Source organism: Sorex fumeus, unplaced genomic scaffold (assembly GCF_029834395.1).
Source record: "Sorex fumeus unplaced genomic scaffold, SorFum_2.1 ptg000003l, whole genome shotgun sequence".
Taxonomy (NCBI): domain Eukaryota; kingdom Metazoa; phylum Chordata; class Mammalia; order Eulipotyphla; family Soricidae; genus Sorex; species Sorex fumeus.
This window is the reverse complement of record NW_026606060.1, coordinates 7,279,553-7,307,226: the sequence shown is the minus strand read 5'-3', so window position 1 is coordinate 7,307,226 and position 27,674 is coordinate 7,279,553. Positions and strand designations below refer to the sequence as shown.

At 46.6% G+C, this 27,674-nt stretch overlaps 1 protein-coding gene across 1 annotated transcript in view; it reads right to left on the bottom strand.

Annotated features, from left to right (window-relative positions):
• Positions 1-27,674, bottom strand: part of HK2 (hexokinase 2) — a 74,909-nt gene that overhangs the window by 21,517 nt on the left and 25,718 nt on the right. Inside the window, exons 2-4 of the mRNA XM_056114778.1 lie at positions 27,277-27,439; positions 6,885-7,033; positions 784-903 (exon numbers count right to left, since the gene is read on the bottom strand). Of these exons, the coding sequence (XP_055970753.1) occupies positions 784-903; positions 6,885-7,033; positions 27,277-27,439 (432 nt within the window). The remainder of the gene's footprint in view (positions 1-783; positions 904-6,884; positions 7,034-27,276; positions 27,440-27,674) is intronic.

Below are 27,674 nucleotides of genomic sequence, written 5' to 3'. Positions count from 1 at the left end.
TAAACTAAGGAAAAGCCATGTCTAAGTGTGGATCTCACTTCATGAGTAACCCAGGAAGGAGAAATCTGACCCCCCTTAGTTGCAGAAGGAGGGGTTCAACGAGTAAACAGCTCCTTCCTCCATGGCTCAATCTCACTGTCCAAGAAGTTGAACTTTTTTTTTTTAAAAAAAAGGGAAGTGGGGAGTATGATGTCTTACAGGGATAATTTTGTGTGTGTGTTCGGGGGGGTAGTGCTTGATAAAGGAAGGCAACTATGCATATCAATACCATAAATGTCAACCTGGGCTCAATCCCAGTATCCCTTGAGCCCCACCAGGTGTGACACCTGAGTACAGAGCTAGGAGTAAGCTGGGTGTGGCCCCCAACACACACACACACACACACACACACACACACACACACCATTGTAAACATATTACCTTAGCTACGAAATTTTTATTTAAAGATTTGTTTATAAAACTTCTTTAAGGAACTGACAAAAGACTTGTTCTGCATCATTATTAACTCCAAGGAATATCTCTTCCAAGGGTCTTTATCGTAACCCCTTAGAACTCTGGAAGTTCCAGGCTAATTTCTCACTCCTTGTCCCGTCTATGAGGCTGTCCTGGAGGGTGCTGAAGAAGGTCCATCCTTGCTGCCTCTCCCTCCTCCACAGCTGCTCACACGCAGGCACAGAGCTGAGAGGATTCATCACACTTCTCAGAACCACCCCCCAAACCACAGCTGCAGGTGGCCCTGAGTTCTTCCCACGGCCCCGAGCAACACTGAAGAACCCATCTTACCTCATCTAGCTTTGTTTGATGACAGGGGAATGAGAAGGTAAAACCCAAAGGGAGCTTCTTGTTTTTGATTTGTAGCTTATCCATGAAGTTGGCCAGGCATTCAGCAATGTGGTCGAACAACTAAGGGCACAGAACACAGGAAGGTGAGCAGGGACGCGAGACAACAGAGAGCCCAAGAGTTGGTTTGGGCTGGTTTGAATGTGTGTGAGAAATATATTTGCTCTAAAAGTTCCACTTACCCAGCTACTAGTGGAGGTTGGGGGCAGGGGGCGGGGATAGGGGGAAAACCTGTACCTGTCCATAGAGTTAGAAAGAATCAAAAGTTTCCATATATATATAAAGACTAACTAATGCTTATTAAATGATCTCTTCTGCCTAAACCATTTATCCAAACTGCTGTTAAAATGATCCTGCCAGGCAGGGGGAATTCAAGCCAAAGTAAATCAGAGTCAGGCATGGCCTGAGAACAGAACATCCTTCGGTGGCACTGTCAGAATCCCCCTGACATGGATGCACAGCTGACTATTTAACCAGAAAGGGCAGCCCATCTTACTGCCAAGAAGTATTTTAGCATCTCTGCCTCTAATTATTGGGGGAGGAGGGGGCGGGACATTGGCTGTTGCCATTCTATGAACCAACGTAACAAAAAGAGAGGCTTCTTTTTCTCCATTCTAGAAATAATTTCCTGGGGTTCATTCAAAGAAATCATCTTTGTTTTCTAACTTCAAAAGGGAACACCCAGGGAGTCCAGGAACAGTGCTGAAGACTAAAGAGGGTTTTGTGGATGGACAGTCTCACATCCGTGACCATGCTGAGCAGGATCTGAAACCCAAGAATAAGCTGTATTCACAATAATCGGACTTTCAATCAGTCCCACAGCCCACAGTTGTATGGTCTCCTCTTGTCCATTCAGCTTCCTCAAAGTGAGGGTCACTTCTTTTTTGTTGTTGTTGTTTCTGTTTTTGTTTTCTTTTGGGGTCACACCCAGCATTCACAGGGATTATTCCTGGCTCTCCACTCAGGAATTACTCCTGGTGGTGGGACCAAATGGGATGCTGGGAATCGAACCCAGGTTGGCCGCGTGCAAGGCAAATACCCTACCTGCTATACTATCACTCCAGCCCAGTGAGGGTCACTTCTGCAGAAGCTTAGAGGCTGACGCCAGGGGCCTTCTAGTGCAACAAGTTAGCAGAGACCCAAGATCCTGAGAAAATTCCAAGGACCTGATTGACCAGATGGCAAAACCTAAAAGTCTGTCCTTTCTTGGATAGGAGGACATCTGTGATTTGAGTGTTTCCTTTGCCTCTGTAGGAACATGAAAGAATGTAAACTTGAATACTACTTGTCAATCCGCTAAAGCAGCCATCGAGGGAGTGGGATCCTACAGGAGGTCCCCAAGGCCCTGTCCTGACCTGAAAACCACTGCACTAAACCAGAAAAAGTATTTTCAATTAAAGGAAATGAAAGGTTGGAAAAGTGTGTGTGTGTGTGTGTGTGTGTGTGTGTGTGTGTGTGTGTGTGTGTGTTGGGGGGAGGGGGGTTGTGGCAGGATAAATGGAGGTCCACTGGCTCCCCAGGCATCTGGGGTAGGTGTGCTCACTGGGGAGAGACACCCCCCAAGAAGGATGTTCTGACTTATTAATGTTCAGCATCCATAAGTGGATGCATTTCACCAATGACAGATCAATGTTCAGCATCAATCTGGTCCCCTGTTCATGTTCAAATTTAATCACAGCTGATCGTGTGCAAATTTAATGTCCAACCAAAACACTTTCAAGAGCAAGCTCAGGGCCTCTCACTAAGAGAATCACCGTGTACCCATGCACCAAGGTACACACACCAACTCCCTCAAGCAGGGGTTAAATATGTTAATAGGTAAATAGGGTTCCTAAGTATATTATTCAATAAGTTAGGTCTGCTGGGAAGTACATAAGAGATAGAATTCACAGTATGACGAAACATATTTCTAGCATATTCTTCCTGCCACTCTACTCAAAATGATCTTTGCACAAATATCTTCCAAAAAGGAAGTTGCAAAAGCGGTCTCAAAAGATAAAGTCAGTCAGGGCCAGAAAGATAATACAGTGGGTGAGGTATTTGTCTTCCATGCGCCAGACCAGGGTTTGATCCCTGACACCACAAATGGCCTCTGAACACCTTCAGAAGTGATCCCTGAGCACAGAGCTGGGAGTAAAGCCTGAGCACAGCAGAGGCTTTCTAAATGACTCCCCCTCAAAAGAAAAGCGGAGGGAGTGTCAATCAATCAGATGTGGGAGGGGAGGGGAAGGAGAACTCAGAAAAAGGAAAAGAAAAAATCATTTCCCCTTACCCAATAGTGGGAAGGGCAAAGAGAAACAGAGGCATTAAAAGACCCAGAACAACAGTCACTGACTATCTGTGGCTCTTTTTGGTTAATTAGAAGTTTTAAAATTTAACAATTCACTTCCCGAGGTTGACCAGCCACATCTAGCACTTGTACCCACTGTGCTAGATCAAACTGACTGTCTGCACCTCTGGAGAGACAGAACTTTTTCACCCTGGCAGAAGATTCCATTGGGCCTTGCTGGTTTAGAGAAACTACATGTTTCTAAACTGGAGGAAGAGGCAGGGCCAGAGAGACAGGACAAGTGGGTAGGGTGTTTGTCTTGCACAGGGCTGACCTGGGTGTGATCCCCAGCACCTCATGCAGTTCTCTGAGACTGCCAGGAGTGATCCCTGAGTGCAGAGCCAGGAGTAAACTATGAACTCTACTGGTGTAGCCCCAAACCTAAATTAATTAATTAATGTAATTAAATGGAGGAAGTGGAAGGAATGGAGTTCAACAGTTTATGTACTTGTCAGGCATGTGTGAGGGCTTGGGTCAGTCCCCAGAACCACAAAAAGAAATAGAACTTATAAAAAAGAGAGAGAAAGAAAAAGAAGAACCCTCTGAGGGAGAGGAGAGCATCTGCTTCTGGGATTAGAAGGCCTTCTCCACTTCCGTGAGCTGATGGTCTAAAGATAGGCCGCTGGGAGAAAAAAAAATGGACACTTCCGGCCATAAAAGAGGCTCAAAGGGCACCATCTGATGAAATTAGAAATGTTTCCTTATTGGTCTGAGAATCTGCTGCACCTCTTCCCATAAGACAGGCTTTTAAAAAATCTTAATACAGAGTTCCGGGACTAGGAAATAGCGCCCACACCACCCAGCTTCATTGAGCTACGGAGATCTTCCCAATTTGGGAACTTGGTGATTCAGTCTTGGTTTTAGCTAAAATTTGTTTGGAAAATTCAATTGATGGTACAAACGTTAAGGCGCTTGCTTCACGTGTGGCCAGCCCAGGCTGATGCCTGACACTGCATATGGTTCCCCAAGTCCCACCAGGAGTGACCCCTGAGTACAGAGCTGAGAGTAAGCCCTGAGCACTGCCAGGTGTGGCCCAAAAAACAAAACAAATTAAAATGAAATAAAATCTATTGTTTGCCTCCAGTGAAAATATTGCTACCTAGGATATCCGCCAACTGAATATAGGGAAAAGAGTACCTAGAACTCCACCACAAAAGCTTTTAACCTAAAGTCTCATTTCCCTTTCTTTCTTTCTTTATTGGGTCACACCTAGCGATGCACAGGGGTTACTCCTGGCTCATGCACTCAGGAATTACTCCTGGCAGTGCTTGGTGGACCAAATGGGATGCTGGGAATTGAATCCGGCTCAGCCATGTGCAAGGCAAACGCCCTACCTGCTGTGCTATCACTCCAGCCCCCATTTCCCTTTCTTTAGGTGAAAAAAGCACCTCTATTTTCTATTTCTTTCCTTTATGTTTCATTTTTATACTGCAGTTTTTTTCCATTTAGCCCTTTTCTTAATATCAGAGTAGTTATCGTTTTTTTCAGGTGGAAGATCAGAGTTTTATTTGGGCGTAATAATCCTGTTTCTCAATTCTGAAGCAATATGACGAACTCTGCGAACAAAAATGCCCACAGTGGTTGGCACTCTGCCTCTTGATCCTACCTAAGCACTGAAATAAGGAAAGACATTTCACCCTCAGGGCCAGACCAAAGGACACAGAAAGTTGACAAATCTCTCCCCCACGTGTTCTACTCCTGATCAGAAATTCTGTTCCCAGGAGATGGGGGTAGAGAGGAGGGAGAAGAGGCCTGGGAGTGAGATGAGGAGACTAGGCTGTGGGTAGTGACCCCTACCCAGAGACTGGGAACTGCTGGGAAAGGAGGATAAAGAATGTGGCCAAGGAGGTCTCTCAAGGAGCAGGGAATGTAGCCTGGCTGCATGTGCGAGGCCCCTTCCCCCCTGCCCCAATCACCTTTACTGTAAAATAAAATTCAATAAACTCAATGCAACATAATTAAAGAACACTTTCTGGAGAGGGCTACCAATTTCTGTGGTTACCCAAGAGCTGGGAGTAACAACAGGCTCATAGCCATCACCACCAACCAGGTAGAGACTTATGATACAGCAAAAGCTGAAGTAAGCCTTTGGTGGAAATGACCTCTTTGGGGGACCTTGGAAAGGGTTAGTCCTCCAAAGGACTATTCCCAACAGCATCTCATATTGACAGGAACCCCGGTCTCATAATACTTCCTTCTCTGGAAGCAGGAGTAGGCGGCCGGGAGCCCAATCTATCACTCACTAACTTCAGGGAGCACTTCTCACCTGGGACACAGGGCCTGGCCCACCAGTGAATGGTGTCCCCCAGAGTGGACAAACGCAGTCTTATCAGTACACCTCTGCACTTCCTGCTACTGCCCGCCCTCCACCTCCAGGAGTGAAGGACAAGTCACCAAACTTCCCAAAGCTCAATTCCACATGTTTAGAACAGAAGGACACCGCTGCTAGAGAGAGCATAGTTGGTAGGGAGCTTGTACCTGGCCGACCCAAGTTCAATCCCGGGCACCCCATATAGGCCCCTGAGCTTTGTTGGGAGTGGTCCCTGAGCACTGCCTAGTGTGTCTCAAAAACAAAACGAAAATCAGAGGGTCACAAACTTGATGTTAATGTCAAGAAATCCACAAAGAGATTTTTATCTCCTTGTTCTTGGTTTTCATTTTTGGGGTCACACCCAGCAGGACTCAGGGCTTACTCCTGACTCAGTGCTCAGGGATAACTCCTGACAGTACTTGGGAGACCATATGCAGTGCTAGGGATCAAAAAGGGATCAAACTTGTGTGCTGAAAATGTGCAAATGACCAAACATGATGGTGGCCTTTCAGTGTCTGTATTGCAAACAATAATGCCCAAAAGGAGAGAGAGAGAGAGAGAGAGAGAGAGAGAGAGAGAGAGAGAGAGAGAGAGCCTGCTACAGAGGCACTACAGAGGCAGGCGGCAGGAGGATATGAGGGATATTGGTGGTGTGAAATGTACACTGATGGAGGGATGGGTATTGGAATATTGTATGACTAAAAATCATAAAAGTTCTGTAACTATATCTCACGGTGACAGGGTGATTCAACAACAACAAAAAATAATGATAATGATTTTTTAAAAAGGATCAAACTGGAGTCACCGCATAATCAAGTGTCTTAACCTCTGTATCATCTGTCTGTCCAGCATATTTAGGACTTGGTTTGGTTTGGTTTGGTCTGGGGGCCATACTCAGTGGTGTTCAAGATTTATTCCTGGCTTTGTGCTCAGGAATCAGTCATAGTTATGCTCGGTGGACCACATGCAGTGCCAAGATTCACACCAGGGTTCACCTCAAAAGGCTTAACCCCTGTTCTATCCTGCTGGCCCCTATGAATAGCTTTTATCTCACTGGACACACACTCTGAATCTCTCCCGTGTGAGACTTAAAGACACAGCAAGGTGGCAACAAGAGGCCAAAGCAGATCCACACAACTGAGTGATAGGGAAGGGAGGCTGAAAGAAAGGGATTTGGAGGTCCCTGTGGGAGGTTGAAAGAAAGGGGTGTTGGGGTTCCTCTGGGAAGGGAGGACATGAAATCATAAATAGTATTATAAATCACTGAGCCTCAACTAATTAGAAAATAATAAATAAGTAAACAAAAATAAAGAAGGATCATTGAGTTAGCAAGAAAGGCCAGAGGCCAGAAGGCCGAGCCTCAGCCAAGGTCTTCTCCCTCCAGGTCCCAGAGAAGGGTCAAACCTGGGTGCCACTGCCGCGCATGATGTCCTCGGGGATGGCGTAGATCTGGTTCTCCATCTCGACCTTCTGGAGCCCGTTGTCCATGACCCTCACCCGAAGCACACGGAAGTTGGTTCCTCCAAGGTCCAGAGCCAGGAATTCGCCATGTTCTGTGGAGACCGGAAGGGCCACTGTTAGCTCCAGGAAACACAAGCATCAGACCTGCAACCCCGAGTCCCACCCTAAACCATGGGTATCTTCTAGATAATGGAGTCGCCAGCAGGTCTAACCTTTTTCGAGTCATTTAAAGTATTACCTTACTCTCTTTCATAGGCTACAGGTGTACACCAATAGCACCATCAGAATTCACATCAGCAAGGCTCTCCCTCTGCTAATGATGAGGCATCTGTCCCCTCACTGGGTGCTTCCTAAGTAGGGGTTTTCAGCCAAGTCCCCATGGAGCGTGAGATGGGCACTGCACCGGAAGTCCACACTCTGTACAACCCTCAGGAAAGCTCACATCCTCCTATATGCCCATAGGCCCTGGGCCTCCTGCTGAATCATGATCCCAGTATAAAATTCACTTTGTAATGGCAGAGGGACAAATCCACGAGGGTTCCGGGGCCGAGATCTCCCAGCTTACTCGGATTGGAGTCGAGCATCCTCCACCCAGATCCTCCAAATTCCAGTAGGCGGGAGTCACACCCACCACCTGGCCCCCTGGCGCCATGTAATCCCATCAACGGCCAAGACTCAGAGACTATAAAATCCAGCTTCCGGAACCGTGCGGCCGCATTTGTGGCTGCGCCACATCTTATCAGGATATCTTTTTATGACATCTTATTATCTCATTCCTACTTTGGACAAACTGGCAGGCTATCAAATGTAGCCTGCCCACAGGGCAGAGTCTGGCAAACTCCCCGTGGTGTACCAAATATGCCAAATACCAGTAACAATGATGGGTCTCATTCTCCTAAAGAGCCTTGAATATAATCTCAGGGCTAGGATGAAAGAGACGTTACTGGGGCCTGCTCGAGGCAATCGACGAATAACAGGATGATGAAATGAAATGAAATGAAATGGATTTCAGTCACAATGTTCTACTGTAGGACACGAGAGGCTGGGATGACAAAGTGGAGTGGATTCTACATTTAGGGTCAGAGATATAGTAGAGTGTATTAGGCACTTGCCTTGCAGGCAGCTGACCCAGGTTCAATCCCCACACAACATATGGTGCGCCCAGAGCACCACCTGGAGTAACCTTTAAACAGAGCCAGGAGTTCTCTCTGCATACCACCAGCAAACCAACAAACAATAAGATTTCTAAATTTCAAGGCTTAAGAAAAAAAAAGTCACACAGGTTGCATTTCCCGTTTCCCAAAAGCTCCTAGCTTGTGTGAATATGGGAAAAGGCACACACACACACAGACACACACACACACACACACACACACACACACACAGAAAGTGTGGGAGCGAGAGTTGGGTGACTGTTGCAGAGCTGGGAGGAGGTGGGAAGTGAGACTCCACACACACAAAAGGGTCAAGATCTTCAGGTGTCACCCAGAGGGCATACCAGGAAGATGGTCCCTTCCCTCCAGGAAACAAACAGCAGAGAGAAAGGTCCAGATTCCGGGCAAGAACACAGCTGGCAGCAGGGACGTGAGCCATTTATGGCACACAAAGAAAGTGCTCGAGGGTGGCAGAGGCCAGAGACTGGGCTGGTCTCGTAGCCATAGACCAGGGCCAGAGAGGAGGGGGCTACCCCCTTCACAGCCTCTCGGACCAGGGGTGACTCTGCCAGGCTTCTGCTGCTCTGTCAAGCACCTTCCCTCAGGACACAGTGTCCTTCCTGGGGAGGTAGACACTCCCGCCTTTCGGAGGGGGAGACTGCCATTGAGGTAGAGTGGCAAGTACAGGGCGGGCAGGAAAACTTTCTCACTAAATGAAGAAACAAGGGATAGCTGTGTGCCAGCAACTCTGCATCTGCCACCCTGAGACCAGCCACATCTGCTGGGATCCCTGAGGGCAAAAATCCACCATCCTTCAGTAGAGTGGCAACTTGGGTGGATACCCAAATGGCCACCCAGCCTCCATCCTGGGGGACTTTGCTTCACACAATCAGCAATTTGGTGGTGGCTACCTGGAGCCCATGTTCCAGCTGTTGGAACTCCGACCAACATTTTTAATTGGCAAGTTCCTGAGCTTTCAACTGCCTCATTTCCAGAACAGGAATGTAGTAACTCTTGAGGTTGCTGTGAGGGGAAAAATTAGGCAATTATGTCCTAAGCACCCAACACAGAGCGAAGAACTTAGGACATGCTTAATAAGTTCTAGAAACTTTTCATCCAGGCCCAATGCCCTCATCTAAGTCTTCCTGGTCCAGCTTAGAGTTGTATCTCAGATGGAAATGAACACAAAATCAAATATATCAGGGGAGAGGAGAGAACGTTGTTTGAGAAAAGCCACTCTAATCTGGTCCCGTGACTTCAACATTCCTACTTGGGGCATGAATTTTCCACTCCCTCCTTGGCATCTGGTGCATCACCACCTTCTCCTCAGAATGTATGCACGTGCACTGGCTACTGTCCTTAGGTGGCAGCCTCAACCCCATCCGGGAGAGGATAGTGTCCGCCTTATTCTGAGGGCAGATTTTCCAAGTACTCCAGTTCTGAGTCACCCTTGCTAGTGGGATCTCGGCCAACAGTAGGGAAAGCTATGTGGTGGCTGTCATAAGCAATTGAGAGGAAGAGGGAAGATGAACTGCCTGTATCAGCTCTCTGAAAGACACAGGCAACCCACTGTCGCGGCCACGACAGGCTCTGAGGTGGCCAAGGCTGTCTGGGTTGGAAGCAGCTCAAGGGCGACTGCAGCTGGGTCACAGGAGGGTGGAGCTCAATCGAGAATGTGGGCTGTGAGGGACTCTCTGATGGGCTGAAGGGAAACCACAATAAAGGTACTGTTGATATACCGTCCCCAGGAAGGAATGCCATCCCTGGCTTTCCTTCCAGCATTTGCCAAAACTGACATTCCTTTGCATCCCTCCTCCCACACACTCTCTCCACACACACACTTAACCTCAATAACCAATGCTAAGGGATTGCTTTCAAGAGACCCAACTCTCTGCAGTACAACACCCAGAGCTAAATCCTAAGGTAACCCCTTGGCTCGGTGAATGGGCCTTTTCCCTAGGGCCCACATGGATTAAGGATATGTGTGTGGAATGGGGTGACCCTCAGAGAGCAGGACCTATGAACAAAACTTTGAAAGATGGGGAAAAGGAACTAAAACAGCAGGGAAGGTGTTTGCCTGGCATGCAGCTGACCCAGGTTCGATACCCTACATCTCATATGGGAAGAAAGGCAGAGGGCAGGGAGGCAGGGAGGCAGGGAGGCAGGGAGGCAGGGAGGAAGGCAGGAAGGCAGGAAGGCAGGAAGGCAGGAAGGCAGGAAGGCAGGAAGGCAGGAAGGCAGGAAGGCAGGAAGGCAGGAAGGAAGGAAGGAAGGAAGGAAGGAAGGAAGGAAGGAAGGAAGGAAGGAAGGAAGGCAGGCAGGCAGAATGGAAGGCAGGCAGGAAGGAAGGAAGGAATGAAGGCAGGCAGGCAGGCAGGAAGGAAGGAAGGAAGGAAGGAAGGAAGGAAGGAAGGAAGGGCAGGGAGGAATGAAGGAAGAGCAGGGAGGCAGGCAGGAAGGGGGGTAAGAAAGAAGGAAGGCAGGAAGGCAGGCAGGCAGGAAGGAAGGAAGGCAGGAAGGAAGGGAGGGAGGGAGGGGGGGAGGGAGGGAGGGAGGGAGGGGGGGGGAGGGAGGGAGGGAGGAAGGGAGGGAGGGAGGGAGGGAGGGAGGGACAAGAAGCTGTCTTTTGAATTCTAGCTCAGCTGTTTTACTACCTGTGACTTCATTGAGCATCTCACCTCACCTTTAGACTGAGGCCCATAATATTGATTTCTCCCAGGAATTGTGAGTCTTTCCCGGAACCCAGACGTGCTATCCATGGATATATAGGCACATCATAATCCAGCAATGAACAACTGCTGTTGTCACTGGGATTATTCCTTTGATTATGTGTTTCCTCCTTTCCAAGTTCTTAGTCTCCAATCCTTCTTGATTTTTACTCATGATTCAAGTCCTACCTCTTCTGTGAACCTTTCCAGAGCTTTCTACAAGTACAGAGTGTATGAAGAAGAAGGATCTTGGATAGATAGCCAGATTGATTAGGCATGGTCTGGAACAGAGAACATGTCAACCCCAAGTTTGTTAAGAAATTACTCAGCCTCGTGGCAAAGGACTTCCAATGCAGAGATATCCTAAAAATGAATTTAGTTGGTTGGCATTTGAGGCAAGACAATTCATACCATTCAACGGTGGTGAATTTGGTAAAGAAAATGTCTGAGCATCAACTGTGGAACTTAATTTTTTTTTTTTTGGTTAGGCATGGGGTTTTGTTCCAGAAAACAATTTTAACTTTGAAAAATAAAAACAAAATATAAACATCTGATAAAATATAAAAATATAAACATCTGGGTTTTTTTTTAAACTTCGAGCAGTACAAGATGAAAAAAGTAAAGCACATCTCTCTTCTCCATATCCCAAAAGTCAGGAAAATTCACTTTTCCTGGGTGCCCTAAAAAGACAGTGGAAGCGGTTAATACGCACGTTCCAAGAAAAGACATTTGGATCACTGATTCTGTGTTTGAATTAGGAAGATATTGCCAGTTTATCTTCCTTGGTGTCTTCATTAACTTCCGCACAAACAGCAGGTGGGTTTCACTCCCACCAGACTGAAGTTGTATTTCAATCAATCACAACACTTCCTTATAGTTTACACTTTCTTTTGTCCATTTGTGTAATGTTTGACATTCAAAATGTTGCCTGCCTGGGCTGAAGCGATAGCACAGTGGGTAGGGCACTTGCCTTGCATACAGTCAATCCAGGTTCAATCTCCAGACCCCTATATGGGGTCCCCCAAGCCCCTCTAAAAGAAATTCTGAGCCACAGCCAGGTGTGGCACAAAACCAAAAAATTTTTGTCTTTTGAATAATTTTTCTATAAATTTTCTATTCGTATCTTTTTAAAAATTCATCATTTTCATAAAACAAATTATTGTTTTCTGGCCAGAGCAATAGCACAGTAAATAGGGTACTTGTGATGGCTGACCTAGGTTCAATACTCAACACCACATATGATCCCCTTGAGCCCGGCCCAGGAGTGATCCCTAAGCGCAGAGCCAGGAGGAACACCTGAACACAGCCAGGTATGACCCCAGAACAAAACCAGCACCAGTGTCACCAGTCATGATGGTTCAATAAAATTTTTTTTAAAAAATAATTTTTTTCAAAGCCAAAAAAGGGAAAAATAATATTTATTATTTTTTAGTAACCTAAGAGTTGCTTGAAAATTAGGAAAATCTAAAAACTTCAGAAACACAGGGGATTGCCCTGCCACAGAGGCAGGGGGGGATGAGGGGATGGGGGTGGGGGGGATATTATCCATGGTGGTGGAAAATGGGCACTGGTGGAGGGATGTGTATCTGATCATTGTATAATCGAAACCCAAGCACAAAAATTGTAAATCTACAACTATACCTCATGGTGTTTCACTAATAAAAATAAATAAATAAATAAATTAAAAAAATAAATAAAAAAAATAAAAACTTCAGAGTTCCCTGGATCCCTGCCCGCCCAGAAGACTGGCTGTCATGCCCACTATTTGCCCCTGGGCGCCATCTTAGCACACCAACAGCCCTGGTCCAGACACACAGCAGCGAGTCCCAGAAGACACCACAGCACCAGAGATCTCTCCAGGCCCCATACAGAGCCAATATAACTGAGGCACCTCAGATGGAACAGGTGCAGTCTCCCCGCCTACTCCAGATGGAATCCCGGTGACTAAGAGCTTCCACAAGGAAGGCCCACGTATGCGTGTTCAGGACTAAATCTCCAGGCCACATGGCAGCAGTGGACCTAGGCTGTCCCTCCCCGGCTCCAAGCCTGTGCAACAGACTGGCTGTCACATCCACAATTTGCCTCAGGACACCATTTTAGCGTATCAAGAGCCCTGGCCCAGAGACTCCCAGTTGAATCCCAAAATGGATTAGTGTCTGTGGAACCCCACCATTCATAAAACTAGAAACTTACATTTACAATCGCAGCCACGAGAGCTCTCATGATATTCAAAATGAGCTACGGAAAATACATTATCTAGCATCTGCCCCTGGCAGGTACTCTTGAATGGTGGTGGGAAAATTCGAGCAAAACATAATGCCCAAAATTAGAGAGAGTATTGGAGAAATTGTCTGCCATAGAGGCAGAGTGAGGACTGCGATGTGGTGGGGAGAGCATACTGGGGACATCGGTCATGGGAAATGGGTACTGGTGGAGGGACGGGTGTTCCAGCATTGTATGGCTGAATCTCAAACATCAAAGCTTTGTAACTATCTCACGGTGATACAATAAAATTAAAAAATAATGTGGAGTTCATCCTGCCCAATTCAATCAGCTTAATCAATGTATTTCATTATTTTAAATACATAAATAAATAAAATAAAATAAAATAAGACTCAGAGACTATAAAATCCAGATCCCGGAACCGCGCGGCCGCAAATGCGGCCGCGCGACATCTTATTATCTCATTCCTACTTTGGACAAACTTGCAGGCTGTCGAATGTAGCCTGCCCACAGGGCAGAGTCTGGCAAACTCCCCGTGGCCTACCAAATATGCCAAATACCAGTAACAATGATGGGTCTCATTCTCCTAAAGAGCCCTGAATGTAATCTCAGGGCTAGGATGAAAGAGACGTTACTGGGGCCTGCTCGAGGCAATCGACGATTAACAGGATGATGAAATGATGAAAAATGAAATGAAAATAAAATAAAAAATAAAAAACTAAGAGTTGCTTGAAAATCATTTTGTTGGTCATATATTTGTAGTTAATTTTTTTTCTCAACTGGATGTTTGTCTTTTAATGCTGTTCATGTTGCTTTTAGCCCGCAAGCAATGTTTAATTTTTAAACAATACTTAATTGTCATCAAAATACAATTTGTGGCTTTCATGTTGTGTCTCTAGGAAGTCTGAAGAAGACTCCATCAGTTTTCTAAATCTCTTCAATTCTTCCTAAGTGTGCTCACTGCTGTGGTTAAAATAAAGAAAGCGAGTTTTCACTATAGGTTTATTTGAAACCCAAATTCAGATTCTATTTTCTCATTTAGTTGACTGGCCGCCTAATGTGGAGACAGTTTTAACAGAACAGAAGCTATGTTTTGTTCAGTAAGGGCCACTTCGTTTATAAACATTGTCTCATTAATCCTCCACAAGTCTGGGAGGCTTTAGAACCCAATTTTCTGGATGAGAAAATCAAAGCTGAGGTCAAGTAATTGAAACCAGCATTCAAATTCAGGTCTGGCTTTCTAGCCAAGCTTTCTGCTGCACTGAGTAAGGAGGCTACTCAAGAAAAAGTCTTAAATTCTCAAAGAATTCATTACTAATAATGCTCAGAGCATAACCCCAGAGGTGAACCATGGTCTCCAACCCGGCCCGGGTGGCAGCGGAAGTGACACTGTGTCTCAGAAGTTGAGTCAAGTTTGTTGAGGTCATGCAGGGGTAAATGACTGGATTTGAACCCAAATTTCTCCCATCCCAAAGCTTGTGCCTGTCCCCACCCTCCCCCAGCACCACGCCCACATCCCTTAAGGCTCTCTCTTAGCTTGGGTTTCTGGAAACTAAGGAATACTTGGCACAGAATCCGGGGTGAGAGCAAATAAGCTATAAATTGGCAAAAGGGAGAGCAAAGACACCCTAATCTTTGTCAGTAATTACAGCCCATCCCCAGGAACTTATTGGACTGCCAGGGACTCCTCAACGTGAGTGGGAGGGACCATACCCATCTGTTTCCCTCAAATGAACCCAGGACAGGCCAGAGCTTGCTGGTGCAGGCTTTCTCAGTGGCCACCGTACCGGTGCACTGGCATAAAGAATACCGGACATTCTCTTGGCTCTCTGTGCTGAAGGGTCTCATGAAGTGTCCAGTGAAGTGTCTCACTCCAAAAACGGGCAAGAGGAGTATTAACCCACTGATAAAAGAGAAAGTTCTCAAGAAAGTGAGACTGGCCCACCGTTTAGGGGAAGTGGTGGCAGGACATTAGCTCATGCGGCCCTCCCTTAAACGGCCCAACAGTTTAGACTGGAGCTGCTCTTGCTGGCAGAGGGTGTTTGCTGACGCACTTCCCATCCCAGACAACCCTGCTGCCCATTTTCCCGGAGTGCTTATCAGACACAGAAGGTCAAAGAGATAAAAGGGTTTTTGTTTCTCCTGGGAACTCACCTGGCACAGGGAACAGCAGAGGACAAAAAAATGACTTTGGATGGGCAGTGTGAACATGAGAGTGACCGACACATTAGCTGCGGTGACATCAGAGATATAATGGAGCGAGTCACAATTCCAGTGCTGTTCAAAAATCACGGAGGAACCGGTGGCTGGGACCTTATGAAGCCCTTACAGGTTCCCAGGGTGGAACGCAGGGGCCAGTTGAGTTTTCCAAGAGGGTCTATTTTTCATGACTCACCACTTTAATCACTTGCCTCTAATCAAAAATACTTGGCCACCTGCTCCTCTGATCTGGCACTCTGCAAACTTGCCAACAGAATTGGTTTTATGGTATTGTTTTCCATCAGTTCTTATTTATCTCCTTCCCTTCCCAACCTCTTTATTGCTGTCGTTACAGACTTAGTTGCAGAATGCATATCACACACTCGGTAATACAGGGGCTTCATGTATTCAAGGCAAATTTTCTGTCAGTGCTCAGATCCCTGGCTGTTTTTTCAGGGATCACCCCTGGCAAGGTCAGGGGATCACATGGGTTGTTGGGGACCAAACTCGGGTCAGTTGTGTGCAAGGCAAACGCAGTTCTATCACTTCAGCCTCCATGGTTTTGTATTTTTAAGCAGCACTGAGTGCCCTTGCACTGAAGGTAAGTGCTTAAAAGCGGAAGTGGCCTACCTGGTTACAAATGAGTACAATTTTGTCAAGCAGAGAAGGCGAAGATAAAGAGGTGTGGAGTTTATGGTGTGTTCGGGGACCAGCACCTTCAGAGCAGCCACAACCTAGAACCGCTCTGGCTACCAGCTTGCAACATAAGCCAATGCCAAGGACTTGTTTCCTTGATTTTTTATTTGTATTTATTTGGGGCATGGGCCACCCCTAGCAGTGCACAGGGGCTATTCCTGGCCAAGAATAAGCCCTGTAGGTGCTGAGGGGATCATATGTCGTTCTGGGGATTCAAATCAGGATTGCAGCCAATACAGCAACACACAAAGCAATGAATTCCTTCCCTCCTGCACTCTCTCTCCAGCCCTGACTTTGTTTTCTAAGCAGAAGGTTAGTTCTGTTTTCAAAATGATGCCAGTAGCACTGCAGACCAGTGGGATCAAAAGCCACAGCAGATTGTTAGAACACTGTTGTGAAGTAGCGATAAAGGGGTGGATTGCTGGGTGGGCAAACACCCTGACTCCAGGATCAACATGGGAGTTGCAGTGTTTAAAATGGGAAAGTCCTAAGCAAACCATGACAGCTGGTCACCCCAGGGCCAGCAGTTCTGCACCGTCACCCATTGCCCAAGGCATGTATGTAGCTTTGACCGATAAGGTAGATCTAAGACACGTGTCCATTATTTCCCCTCTGAATCCTGAATTGTCTCTATAAATTCAGTAACCTCAAAAACTCCTGCCAACCTACCCTACTTGAGCAGAAACATTTCTAGGAGCCCCGGGAATTTGGTGATGGTGTTATGTCACACAAGTACACAGGACATTCTGAAAGCTCTCTCAGCTTAAGGTTCTAGGGGACAGGAGGTTCCCGGTTGAGGGGAGGAGGAGGTTCCTGTTAATCCTTTCATTCTCCAGTGCCTGCAAGCCCACACAATGAAGTGCTCTAAGAATGTGTGGCATGAATCCCAACTGAGAGGATGACTAAAGATAAATCCCCAGGTCCTGGGCAGATAATCCGGCAAAACGACCTTTGGCATTGGCCGACACAGGTTCCAAAGCACGTGTTTACCTGGAACCACCACTCCTTCAGACGGCTTCGGACCCCAGCTACTCCACTCCGACACCAGTCTCCACCTCACTAGCTTAGAAACAGAGATGACTCCATGCCATTAGACACGTCCCATCACATGGTATCTGGGATCATCTATCTAAGTCAGCCAGTCCTCAAATCCTATCATTATCATCGACATCATCATCATAGAGTGGGAGATACCCAGGAGTGCTAAGGAGCTACTCCTGGCTCTGAGCCCTGTGCTCCTGGCAGTACTCAGGGGGATCACATGCAGTGCTGGGACTGGCCCAGGCTTGGCCACATGCAAAGCAAGCACCTTAACTCCAACACTGTCTATCTCTTTCGTCCCAACGTTTTCAAATCATTTTAAGCAATAGGCACCAAGCACCATAGCGCTGTAGCATTGTCCTCCCATTGTTCATCCATTTGCTCGAGCGGGCCCAGTAATGTCTCTATTGTGAGACTTGTTTTTACTGTGTTTGGCATATTGAATACGTCATGGGTAGCTTGCCAGGCTTTGCTGTGTGGGCGAGATATTCTCGGTAGCTTGCCGGGCTCTCTGAGAGGGGTGGAGGAATCGAACTCAGATCAGCCGGGTTGGCCTCGTGCAAGGCAAATGCCCTACCCACAAATGCGAAATATGGAAATAGGGGGATAATTTTTCAATAAAACCACTCCAACTGATGGGAGAGACCTAGAGCACATCAACACATTCAAATGTCCCCCTTCCAAATGCCCCCAAACACCATGGGGAAAGCACGGACCTAAGATTTTTACTCTGGAAATGTTTCTTGGGGGGAGAGGGCACACATGGCAGTGCTCACGGTCCATGTGGTGGCAAAGATCAAACTCAGGCCTCCAGAATGCCAATCATTGTTTAGTCCTTTGCGTTTCCAGCTCTTGGATGTGTTTCTTTGGCTCAAATCAAGAGGTAGTCAGGGAAAGGTGTTACACAGGCTACACAGATGAAGGAGCCACTCTTCAAAGAGCTCAAGCAAGACTATGTTTCAGCACTGTGGAGGTGCTCAAAGTGTTAAGATTCCCCAGGCAGGCAGTCCTGGGTTCAAATCTCATTTTAATATGGATCAGCTATGTGATTTGGGGCAAATTATTTGAATTCAGATTTTCATCATCTGTTAAAAGGGAAAAGTATCAACTTCCCAGCCAGCACCTCCTCCCAGGATGCAGGGACAGAGACGGATACATGCGGGCATATGTGTGCACGCACACGCACAGTTTGTGGCCAACATTCAGGGCTGGATAATACAGGGGTTAGGACACAAACCTTGCATGTGCATGACCGGAAATCCCAAGCTCTACATGCACCCCTGGGATGGCCCTGGTAATCCCTGGTACCACAGGGCCCAAACAGAGCCCTATCCACCACACCTCAGCCCTCATATTAATCAAACAGCCCAATTGGCCAAAATTGGTCAGAGTGGCGCCAGAACCCTTTAAGCACTGCTTGGGAGGCTCTTTTCAGCTCCCCACATCACCCCCCACCTCCACCCCAATCCAACGCAACAAGGGCTGGAGTGCATGCTTTGCCTGCAGGAGGCCTGGGTTGAGGTTTGATCTCTGGGTTTGACTGCATGGTACCCTGAACACAATAGGAAGCAACCCTTGGAGCAATCCCCAAGCAAGGAGCTCATGAGCATTGCCAGATGGGTTCCAAACCAAACTCTCTCTCTCTCTCTCTCTCTCTCTCTCTCTCTCTCTCTCAATGCAACAAATGCTTACAGGGTTTGGCCCAATGCCAGGAACATGTAAATGTTTACTAAGGTCTTGCTGCAATATAGGGTTCCTTCTGGATACAATCATCTAGTTTATATGGTAGGCACCACCAGTGCACTGATTAACTTGTGCGTGCCAGCTATTGATCGAGGTCTCCACTGTCCGGCTGTTGAGATAGTGCTGAGCAACTGCGATAAGGACCTCTCGGAGGGTTTTACCAGGCTCCAAGCAACCTATCACCAGCCCAATGTCTCTATCACATCATAGGCTTGCATTGTATGACCCAGTGTCACTCCACAATCATTTCATCTTCTTATCTCCCCAGGAAATTTTCACTCTGCAAGGTGTGGCATAAGACTGTCCCACGGAGGGCCAACACCCTAACTATGACTGGGTGGAGACACTAAATGCAAAAGGAACTGAACATCTAAGCCTAAGATAGTGATCAGAGTTAGTGCATTGTGCTGGGGTGGGAACAAGGGGGGCATGCGAGTATAAGGTGTGCCACATGTTTGTGCCTGAGGGCCCAGGCACTGGCATCCAGTTGCCTGGATTCAAAGCAAACCTTCCTCTCACAATGTGACTTGAGTAAATAAAGCGCCTAATTTCTCTATAGTCAGTTTTCTTTTTCTACAAAACAGAGATCTCAATGCTGTTTTAGGTAGCTATGAGAATGAATCAGAAAGCTCAAAACAGTGTTTAGCACAGTACATGAGATTTAATAAGCCTTCAATTTTGAATCAACATCAATATCCTCACCACCCTCATCATTCCATACTCTCTGGGGTTGGCTATAGTATGGAGATATAGTCACCGTAAAAATAATTCACAACTTAGGGAAGTAGGGAAGCATCAAAGACACCTCAATTCAATAAAATGTCTCATCTCACTCTGCCAAAGAGAGTGATAAAAAAAATACCACAAAAAGACCCGATTTCTAAACTGGAACATGCATCTGGAATATCTGCAGGTTTTCAGTTGGGTCATACTTAAGGCGATGGTTACTATGCTACAAAGCTAAATCACACTTCTGATCAATTTTAAAAAGATAATAATCCAACTTGTTCTAGAAATTTATGTTCCACAAACATGAACCCATGCAATCTATACATTTTGTTGCCATAAAATCGAGTTTAACTTGGCTAAAATTCCACAACTCTATTATCAACTCAGCAAAGGTAACCGTGGTAAACACTAAATCAATTCTTTTTTAGGCTCCCTTGATTTTCAATGAGGAATGTCTCTGTTAACGTTTGCTGGGAGGAAGCCCAGCACTGAGCCAGGAGCAGTCTCTGAGCCCCACCAGGTTGGGTCCAGAAACAAACAGGGCATTCTAAGAGTGTGTATAGAAAGTGAAACAGACTCTTTATACAAAGGGCCTAGTATAGACATCATGGGAACTCATAAAATAGTGTCAATTATTTTTGCATTTCCTCTAAAAATTACGTGGTGGGCCTCTGTCATTTCTGTAGCTGAGGCTGGTACCAGAGTCACACGTTTAGCCATGGCTGAGGTGCAGGCTGTCTACGGAAGTTAAGATAGTAAAATTCCTGGCAGATAAAAATGAAAACTTTCTTTAAAGCCAAGCTAGGCTGGAGTGAGGTAGGGTCAGACAAAAAAAATTGGTGAGGGTGAGGCTATGGGCAAGAACTCTCATACATTGTTGGTTGACATGCTATACACTTTGGGGAAAGTCTAGATGTTTCTTATAAATTAAACTTACACTAAACTGATCTGGAGTGATAGTACAGCCAATAAAGTGCTTGCCTTGCATGCGACCAACCCAGCACCCTATATGGTCCCGTGAATCAGCCAGGAGTGATCCCTGAGCACAGCCAGAAGAGGCCCAAAACCTAAAACCAAAAACCTCCCCCAAAACCTGACACTAAACTATAACCCCAGAAATTTATTTCCAGTGGTTTATTCAAGAAAATGAAATGAAAAACATGTGCACAAAGAGGTCTTTGAAATCTGTTCTTAGGGCCAGAAAGATAGTGTAGGAGGTGAGATGCTCGCTGTGTATGCAGCCAACCCCGTTCCATCTCCAATACCACAAATGTTCCCCAAGCACCACCAGATGTAACCCCTGAGCACAGACCTAGGAGTAATCCCTGAGAACCATCAAGGGTGGCCCAAAATCCAAAATTAAAAAAAAAATGCTCATAGCAAACAATGATAAACTAAATCTAACAGAATACTGAGTCTAGAAGGAATGTGAATATTCATTATATAAGCCTTTCAACTTTTAAAAGATGGACTCAAAGGGAAAAAAATTATTTTACATGCCCTATCATAGACCAAACTAAGTCATCTGAGTAAGATATTCTTGAACCATATACATAATTTTTATCTACACCAGCTGCATTTCTCCAACCTCCAGGGCCCACTTAGTCTGTGAAGTGTAGTTCACAGAAGTAGTTCACAGAAGTAGTTCCCAGAAGCAGCCCCCCTGAGGTTCAGTGACTACCAATAGTCACTCAGTGATTACTAACACTCATGCAAGCCATGACTTCATTCCCCTTGGTGTAAGACACCTCCATCATAAATGAACGCCCAATACTTAAAATGGCTCACGTATTTCCTACCAGGACTTTGATCACCATTAGAGAGCTGGAATCTTATAAAAGAGAACAGGGACAAAATGTAGGGTCTTGAATGCTCACACCTGCTCTACCTGCTCTCTCCAAAAGACAAAAGCTCTAGGACCTGGCATATTCATGCGTTCTCTTAGTTGGTGAATTGTGGCTTCTACATGGGACTATTGTGTTAGCCCACACAAGAAGGTTACATTGGATTTGTAATTGGATATTCCCCATAATTCTTACATAGCCAGTCCCATGATTCTGCTCTTTTTTTGAAAGTGAGAAAATGGGGGTACACAGCAAAATATTAATTTGAAAATACCACATGAATTTAACCCCATTTAAACGTAGAATTCCGCACCCAGAGAGAGAACTCAAAGGCTGGAGAACATGCTTTTTATGTGGGAAGCCCAGATTCAACTCCTGGCACTGTGTGGCCCCCTGAAAACTTTTTTTTTTTTGCTTTTTGGGTCACACCCAGCAATGCTCAGGGGTTATTCCTGGCTCTGCACTCAGGAATTACTCCTGGCAGTGCTTGGGGGACCATATGGGATGCCGGGGATCAAACCCAGGTTGGCCGCGTTCAAGGCAAATGCCCTATCTGCTTTGCTATTGCTCTGCCCACCCCCTGAAAACTTCTGGGTTAAATCTCTGAGCTCTGAGTCAGGTGTACCCCCCCAATTTTTTTAAATAAACACTCCTAGGATTTTGATCTCATCCCTTTCCCCTCATCCCTACCCAGAAGCAGGCAGGAGCCTAAGAGACAAGGAGTCAAGTGGTTGCCTTGCGTGTGGCTGGCCTCAGCTTGATCTCCTGCAGTACCTGTGGTCCCCCAAGCATTGCTAGAAGTAGCCCCTGAGCACAGCCAGGAATAGCCCCCAAACAAAAAGAAACGGTCAGTTTCACAAAGGCCTCTTTAGAACAAGACTAGGTAAGGAGCAGATAAGACAGCAGCTTTCCAAAACACACATCAAAAAACTTTGGTGTGTTCCAATTGTAATCGTGTATGTGTGTGTGTGTGTGTGTGTGTCTGTCTGTGTGTGAAAGATCTGATAGTATCACATTTCAAGAATAAACATGGTTCCTGAAACCTTTCTGCTGTTGCATATAAATATTTATATGCATGTTGATTCATATGATGTGATATATGCATAATGTGCATAATATGTATAGGGTGCGAGTATCACTGTCACTGTTACTGTCATTCAGTTGTTCATTGGTTTACTCAAGCAGGCGCCAGTAATGTCTCCATTCATCCCAGCCCTGAGATTTTAGCAGACTCTCCTTACTCGTCTTTCCCAATGCTGTGTGAGCATATAGTGCATAGTTTTGAAACGTTGGAAAGTGATTATTTAAGAATTGGTTCCCTGATGACCAGAGATTTGAATCAGTTTTAATTTCCTAGATTTGAAAAGTAATTCTGGGAAGGACTGAGAAAGATTCTGCATAGGTTAACATTGAGTAGACACGGCTAGAACATAGAACTCCAGGTTTCTATGGAAGAGAAACCGAAGCCCTCACAGGGCCCAGTGTAACAAAGTCTGTGACTTGTACCAGCAAGGGTCTGAGCTTTGTGACAACATCTAAGAGAAGTACAGTCCACACCCACAACTGCAGCTCCTCTCAGCCCTCAGATGCCAATAACCAAGGCAACTCTTCTTTGATCTCTTTTCCTTTTTTGCAGTACCGGGTATCAAACCCAGGAGACTCTTGCCTGGGAAGCACACACAGTACTACTGAGCCACCTGCCCCCTCCTGAGAGTTTTCTTTCGGATAGGCAGACTTTATCTACTGAACATTTGTCAATCCGCACAGCAACATGTCGTAACTCAGCCCACTCCCTAATAGACAAAACATCAAATTGATTTAGGTTTATTAGTTTGCTTGGTTTGGGGGCCACACCCAAGCAGTACTCAGGGCCTGCTCCCATATCTGTGTCTGTGGGTCACTTCCAGAAGTGCTTGGGAAACCATACTGTGTGAAGGATCAAATCCAGGCCTCTTGTACCCAAAGTCTGTACTCAGTTGAGCACTTGCATCTCTCTCTCCCTCTCCCCCTTCCCCTCTCTCTCTTTCTCTTCCCCCTTGTCTCCTCCCTCTCCCTCCCCCATCTAAAACATAAAATGGAAAGCCTTGATTTTGCCTACTTTTAGTCACATTCCTCCATGTTTCCCTCCCAAGCTCCATCTTCCTTTCTCTCTCTCCAGATACAACCCCTATTGCCAGCTGATGTACATTCTCTAGTATTACTTTGTTGTTTTTTTTTTTTTTGTGATTCTAAGAATTAAACCCTGGATCTCTCACACACGCAATGCAAGTGGTCTACCTACCACTGACCTATATCTCCAACCTTCGTAATTAATATTCAAAAATGATTTTATGACCATGTGCATCCGTAAGCAATTGTTTTGTGAGATATTTTATTTTTCATTCAACTGTTAAGAATTCTGTCTCATGTAACTTTCTTCATTCATGTTTTTTCATGTATCTGGTTTTGCAAAGAGCTGTATAATACTCATCATATGGGTATTCCATAAACTTTTTATCATGTTGCCATCATTTTGAACAACTAGACAGCAAACATTCTTGGAGATGTCTCTTTGGGTTCCTATGAAAGTTTGTTCAAGAGAGAATTGGAAGTAAAATTTGCTGAGCTGCCACACCCATGTATTTTCAACTTTACTAGTTATTGCCAACCTTGTGTGCCAGGATCACCACTATTGATGGTATAGTTATGTCCTTGACCCTTCACACACCTGTCTATGAGTATATCATAAGTGAGTTTAGAGCACATGAATAGAAATCAATCTCATACTTTATAATGACTCAGTCATGACTGTATTCTGCACTGTGCCCAGAGGATGGACATTAAGGATGTTGCACTTGTTACACTATTTCCAAGAACCTGGGAAATATTCTAGAACATAACCAAGACAGATTGAGATTGTCAGATCCACCTTATTTTATAAAAGAGAAAAGGCTGAGTGCCCAAGAGCAGAGTGGAGAAGTAAACCATGAACCCCCAGCCAGCGAGAAATGCAGGGCTGAGGGCCAGGTTTCCAACAGCCTGGCTGTCACCACTCCCGAGGGCAACTGCTCTGCATAAGCAAAAGGAACGTTCCAATACACAGTGTTCACCAGACATATCGCCATCAATACCACAAGATTTGGGTTTGCAAAGAAGCACTCTGGTAGCACCAAAGTCTTGTGACAGGAAGACAGGAAGGTAGGCAGACCAGTCTTGTCCTACACCATCTGCCTCAGAAAACTGCAGGCTGACTCCTGTCCTCCTTCAGGGCACTCACATTCAAGGGAGCCACGAGCCAGACTTGCTTGCTCCAAACTGGGGCAGAGGGGAGACACAGGCTCCCAGAACTCTGGTCAGAGGTCGGAGAAAGAGGCTAAGTACCACACAGAGCCTGATGGCAAACTTGAAGAGGAGGCTGCCGTACCTTCTCAATCCAGGAAGGCAAAGAAAATTTTGAAAAGCCTGCTTCATACCTACTTCTCCCCCAACCAGCCAATTCACCTGCCTAGAATACTGGCCATAATACAGCCCCTAGACCATTTCAAAGCACTTTAATTTGAGCCTGTGCTGTGTGTTCCTGGGCACGAAGACATACACACACGGAAAATACACAATGGATGGTATTTTCAGTCTCAATGCTAACCTTTGGCATCTAAGAGGAGCTTGAATCCTGATTCAGCCTCTCATTACTTTCCTGGCCCTGGGCAAATAATTGACCATTCTAGTCTTCGAAGGGCTGGAGCGATAGCACAGCGGTTTGCCTTGCACGCAGCCAACATGGCCAACCCGAGTTCGATTCCTCCGCCCCTCTCGGAGAGCCCGGTAAGCTACCGAGAGTATCTCGCCCCCATGGCAGAGCCTGGCAAGCTCCCCGTGACGTATTCGATATGCCAGACACAGTAACAACAAAATCTCCAATGGAGACGTTACTGGGCCTGCTCGAGCAAATCTAGTCTTCGAATTCCTCATCTTTTAAAATAAAACAAGGTAGATGAACCTGTGGCTCCCTTCAAGGGTTCTGTGAGCAATGAATGAGCAGGTGCTCAGAAAACCTTTTAGTCCACAAGAAGAGCTGAGGTCAAGAGCCAGGGCATGTGACAGGACTAGCGCCTGAAGTAAAGGCAGACCTCTGGCCTGGAGGAGCTAGTAAAGGGGTGAGAATGTCAAACCGAAAGGAAGAGGCGGGCGTGGTACCCAGTCAGAGGGAGCGGCAGGCGCAGGCCACATGCCAATCCGGAGGGCATCTGAGGGTTACACGGGAGGCCTCTGAGGCAAACACGTGGGCAACAATCCTAAGCAAGGTCACACCCAACACATTGGGTCCACTCAGCGTCCTGCGACTTGGGCAAACACAGATTTACTTTAGGCATCACAGAACGGTGCCAAGTTTCAAGACAGCCCTGGTCCCTCGAGGCTCGCCCGCAGGAAAGTCTCAAAGACACAGCAGGCAGGTGGCACCTGCACACGGCCTCTCTGGCTCATACGTCTGTCCCCCTCATCCCGTGGCCTCTCTGAAGATGTCCTCAGGGACCAGGTTCGCACTCTCTCCTCTCTCCAGGCCTCAGGCTCCAGCCTCCTGGTTCTTCCCCTGCCTGCAGCAACCCCTCAGGCCTTTCTCCTCCCTTCCTGCTTCCTAGGCCCCACAGGCTCCTCATGTCTAAAATGGGGGTTGAGGAGGAGGAGAGGAGCGGGGCGGAGTGATAGTACATTTGCCTTGCATGCAACTGCCTTGCATGCAACTGACCAGGGTTTGATCCCCGGAATCCCATATGGTCTCCCTAGCACCGCCAGGAGTAATTCCTGAGTGCAGAGCCAGGACTCCTGGGCATCGTGTGACCCAAAAAGCAAAAAAAAAAAAAAAAAAAAAAAGCACTGTAGCACTGTCTTCCTGTTGTTCATTGATTTGCTCAAGCGGGCCCAGTAACGTCTCCATTGTGAGACTTGTTGTTACTGTGTTTGGCATATCAAATACGCCATGGGGGAAAAAAATAAAATTAAATTAAAAAATAAAATGGGGGGGGGGGGCTGAGGGGAAGGGGCGCGGGTGGAGGAGGGTGGATTCCATGAGACTGCGCTGAGGGAACACCCTGAAGGGCTGTTCGGTGAAAGGGCTGACACACTTGTGTTCCCTCTCTGTGGCATTCCACCTCCCACATAACTGGGGAACTGCACATCCTGTCCCAGGGCATATATAAAGGCTCTCCCCTTACATCCAGCACATCCCACTAGGGCCCCCTCTTTTGTCCTGTAAGCTGCCATGACTGCTGAAGAAGGGCACCTTTGCTCATACCCCTGAAAACTTTTCAGTTACTCCCAATGTTTCCTCTGGGGGGGGGGGGGGGGGGGCGGTGGGGGACACATTCAGCAGTGCTCAGGCTTTCATTCCCCCTGAGCCATTCTAAGAGCTCCCACAGGAACTCAAGCCCTTGAGCCATCCCCCCAATCCCCACCCCAAATGTTTCCTAAAGAAAAAAACAGCTTTGGGCGTGTCTGTAAGGCCTTGCTGTTCCAGCCCCAGTCAGTACAACCTTTCCCTCCAGCTTCAATATTCCCAGGTGCACATTCTGTGTCTGACTGAGTCTGCCTGGTCCTCGGTGTTCAATTCCTGAGCCCTTAAAGCCTCGCTGTTCACTGGGGCTCTTCAAATTCTCCCCATGTTTATTTGAACTTCTCATTTTCACGGGATTTCAAGAGACAATCTAGGACAATGTGTACCACACTGCTCCTCCAGCAAACCCATGGAATGTACCAGTCGGACGATCCAGGCAGTAAATGCTATGGTCGGTGGCTTATGGCTGTCTTATGCAATGGAAGCTGTTCGTCGTCATCCCTGTGTGCTCTCTGAGGTGCCAGAAAATCCCAAAATGAGCAAAATTGTCTTTTCGACTACAGTAGATGGGAAACAAAGGGCTTCTGAGGCTCGGGAAGCAAAGACACATCATTCTGTGGGGCCCTGAGTAAAGCTACCCAAGTTTCTCTCAGCACCACAGGGGAGACCCTAGAGATGGCCCTCAGATACCTGTCCCATCTGGAGTCGACCGCACAAAGGTGGGAAGCATTTTGACAGAAGCCGTGGGGTGGGTGGTAGCTCCAAGCCCTTTCTCCATTTCCTTGCGGAATCGCTTCGAGATCTCCTGCAGGGTCTCATCTGACAGACGCATGTGGTAGAGATACTGGTCAACCTGAGAGAGGAAGAGAAAGAGCAACTTAAGGTCAAATAGATATGATGTACACGTGTCTGTCATGGAAGGTCACTCAGGTCTTCTAAGAATACAAATTCTAAAGTCTCTACTTGAAAGACCATTGAGTAGAGAAATCTCTTTGAAAGAATTTTGCCTTAAAAATTAGATAACTGGGCTGTAGCTATAGTACATCGGGTAGGGCTGTACTACGCAGCCTACCCGGCTTCAATCCCCA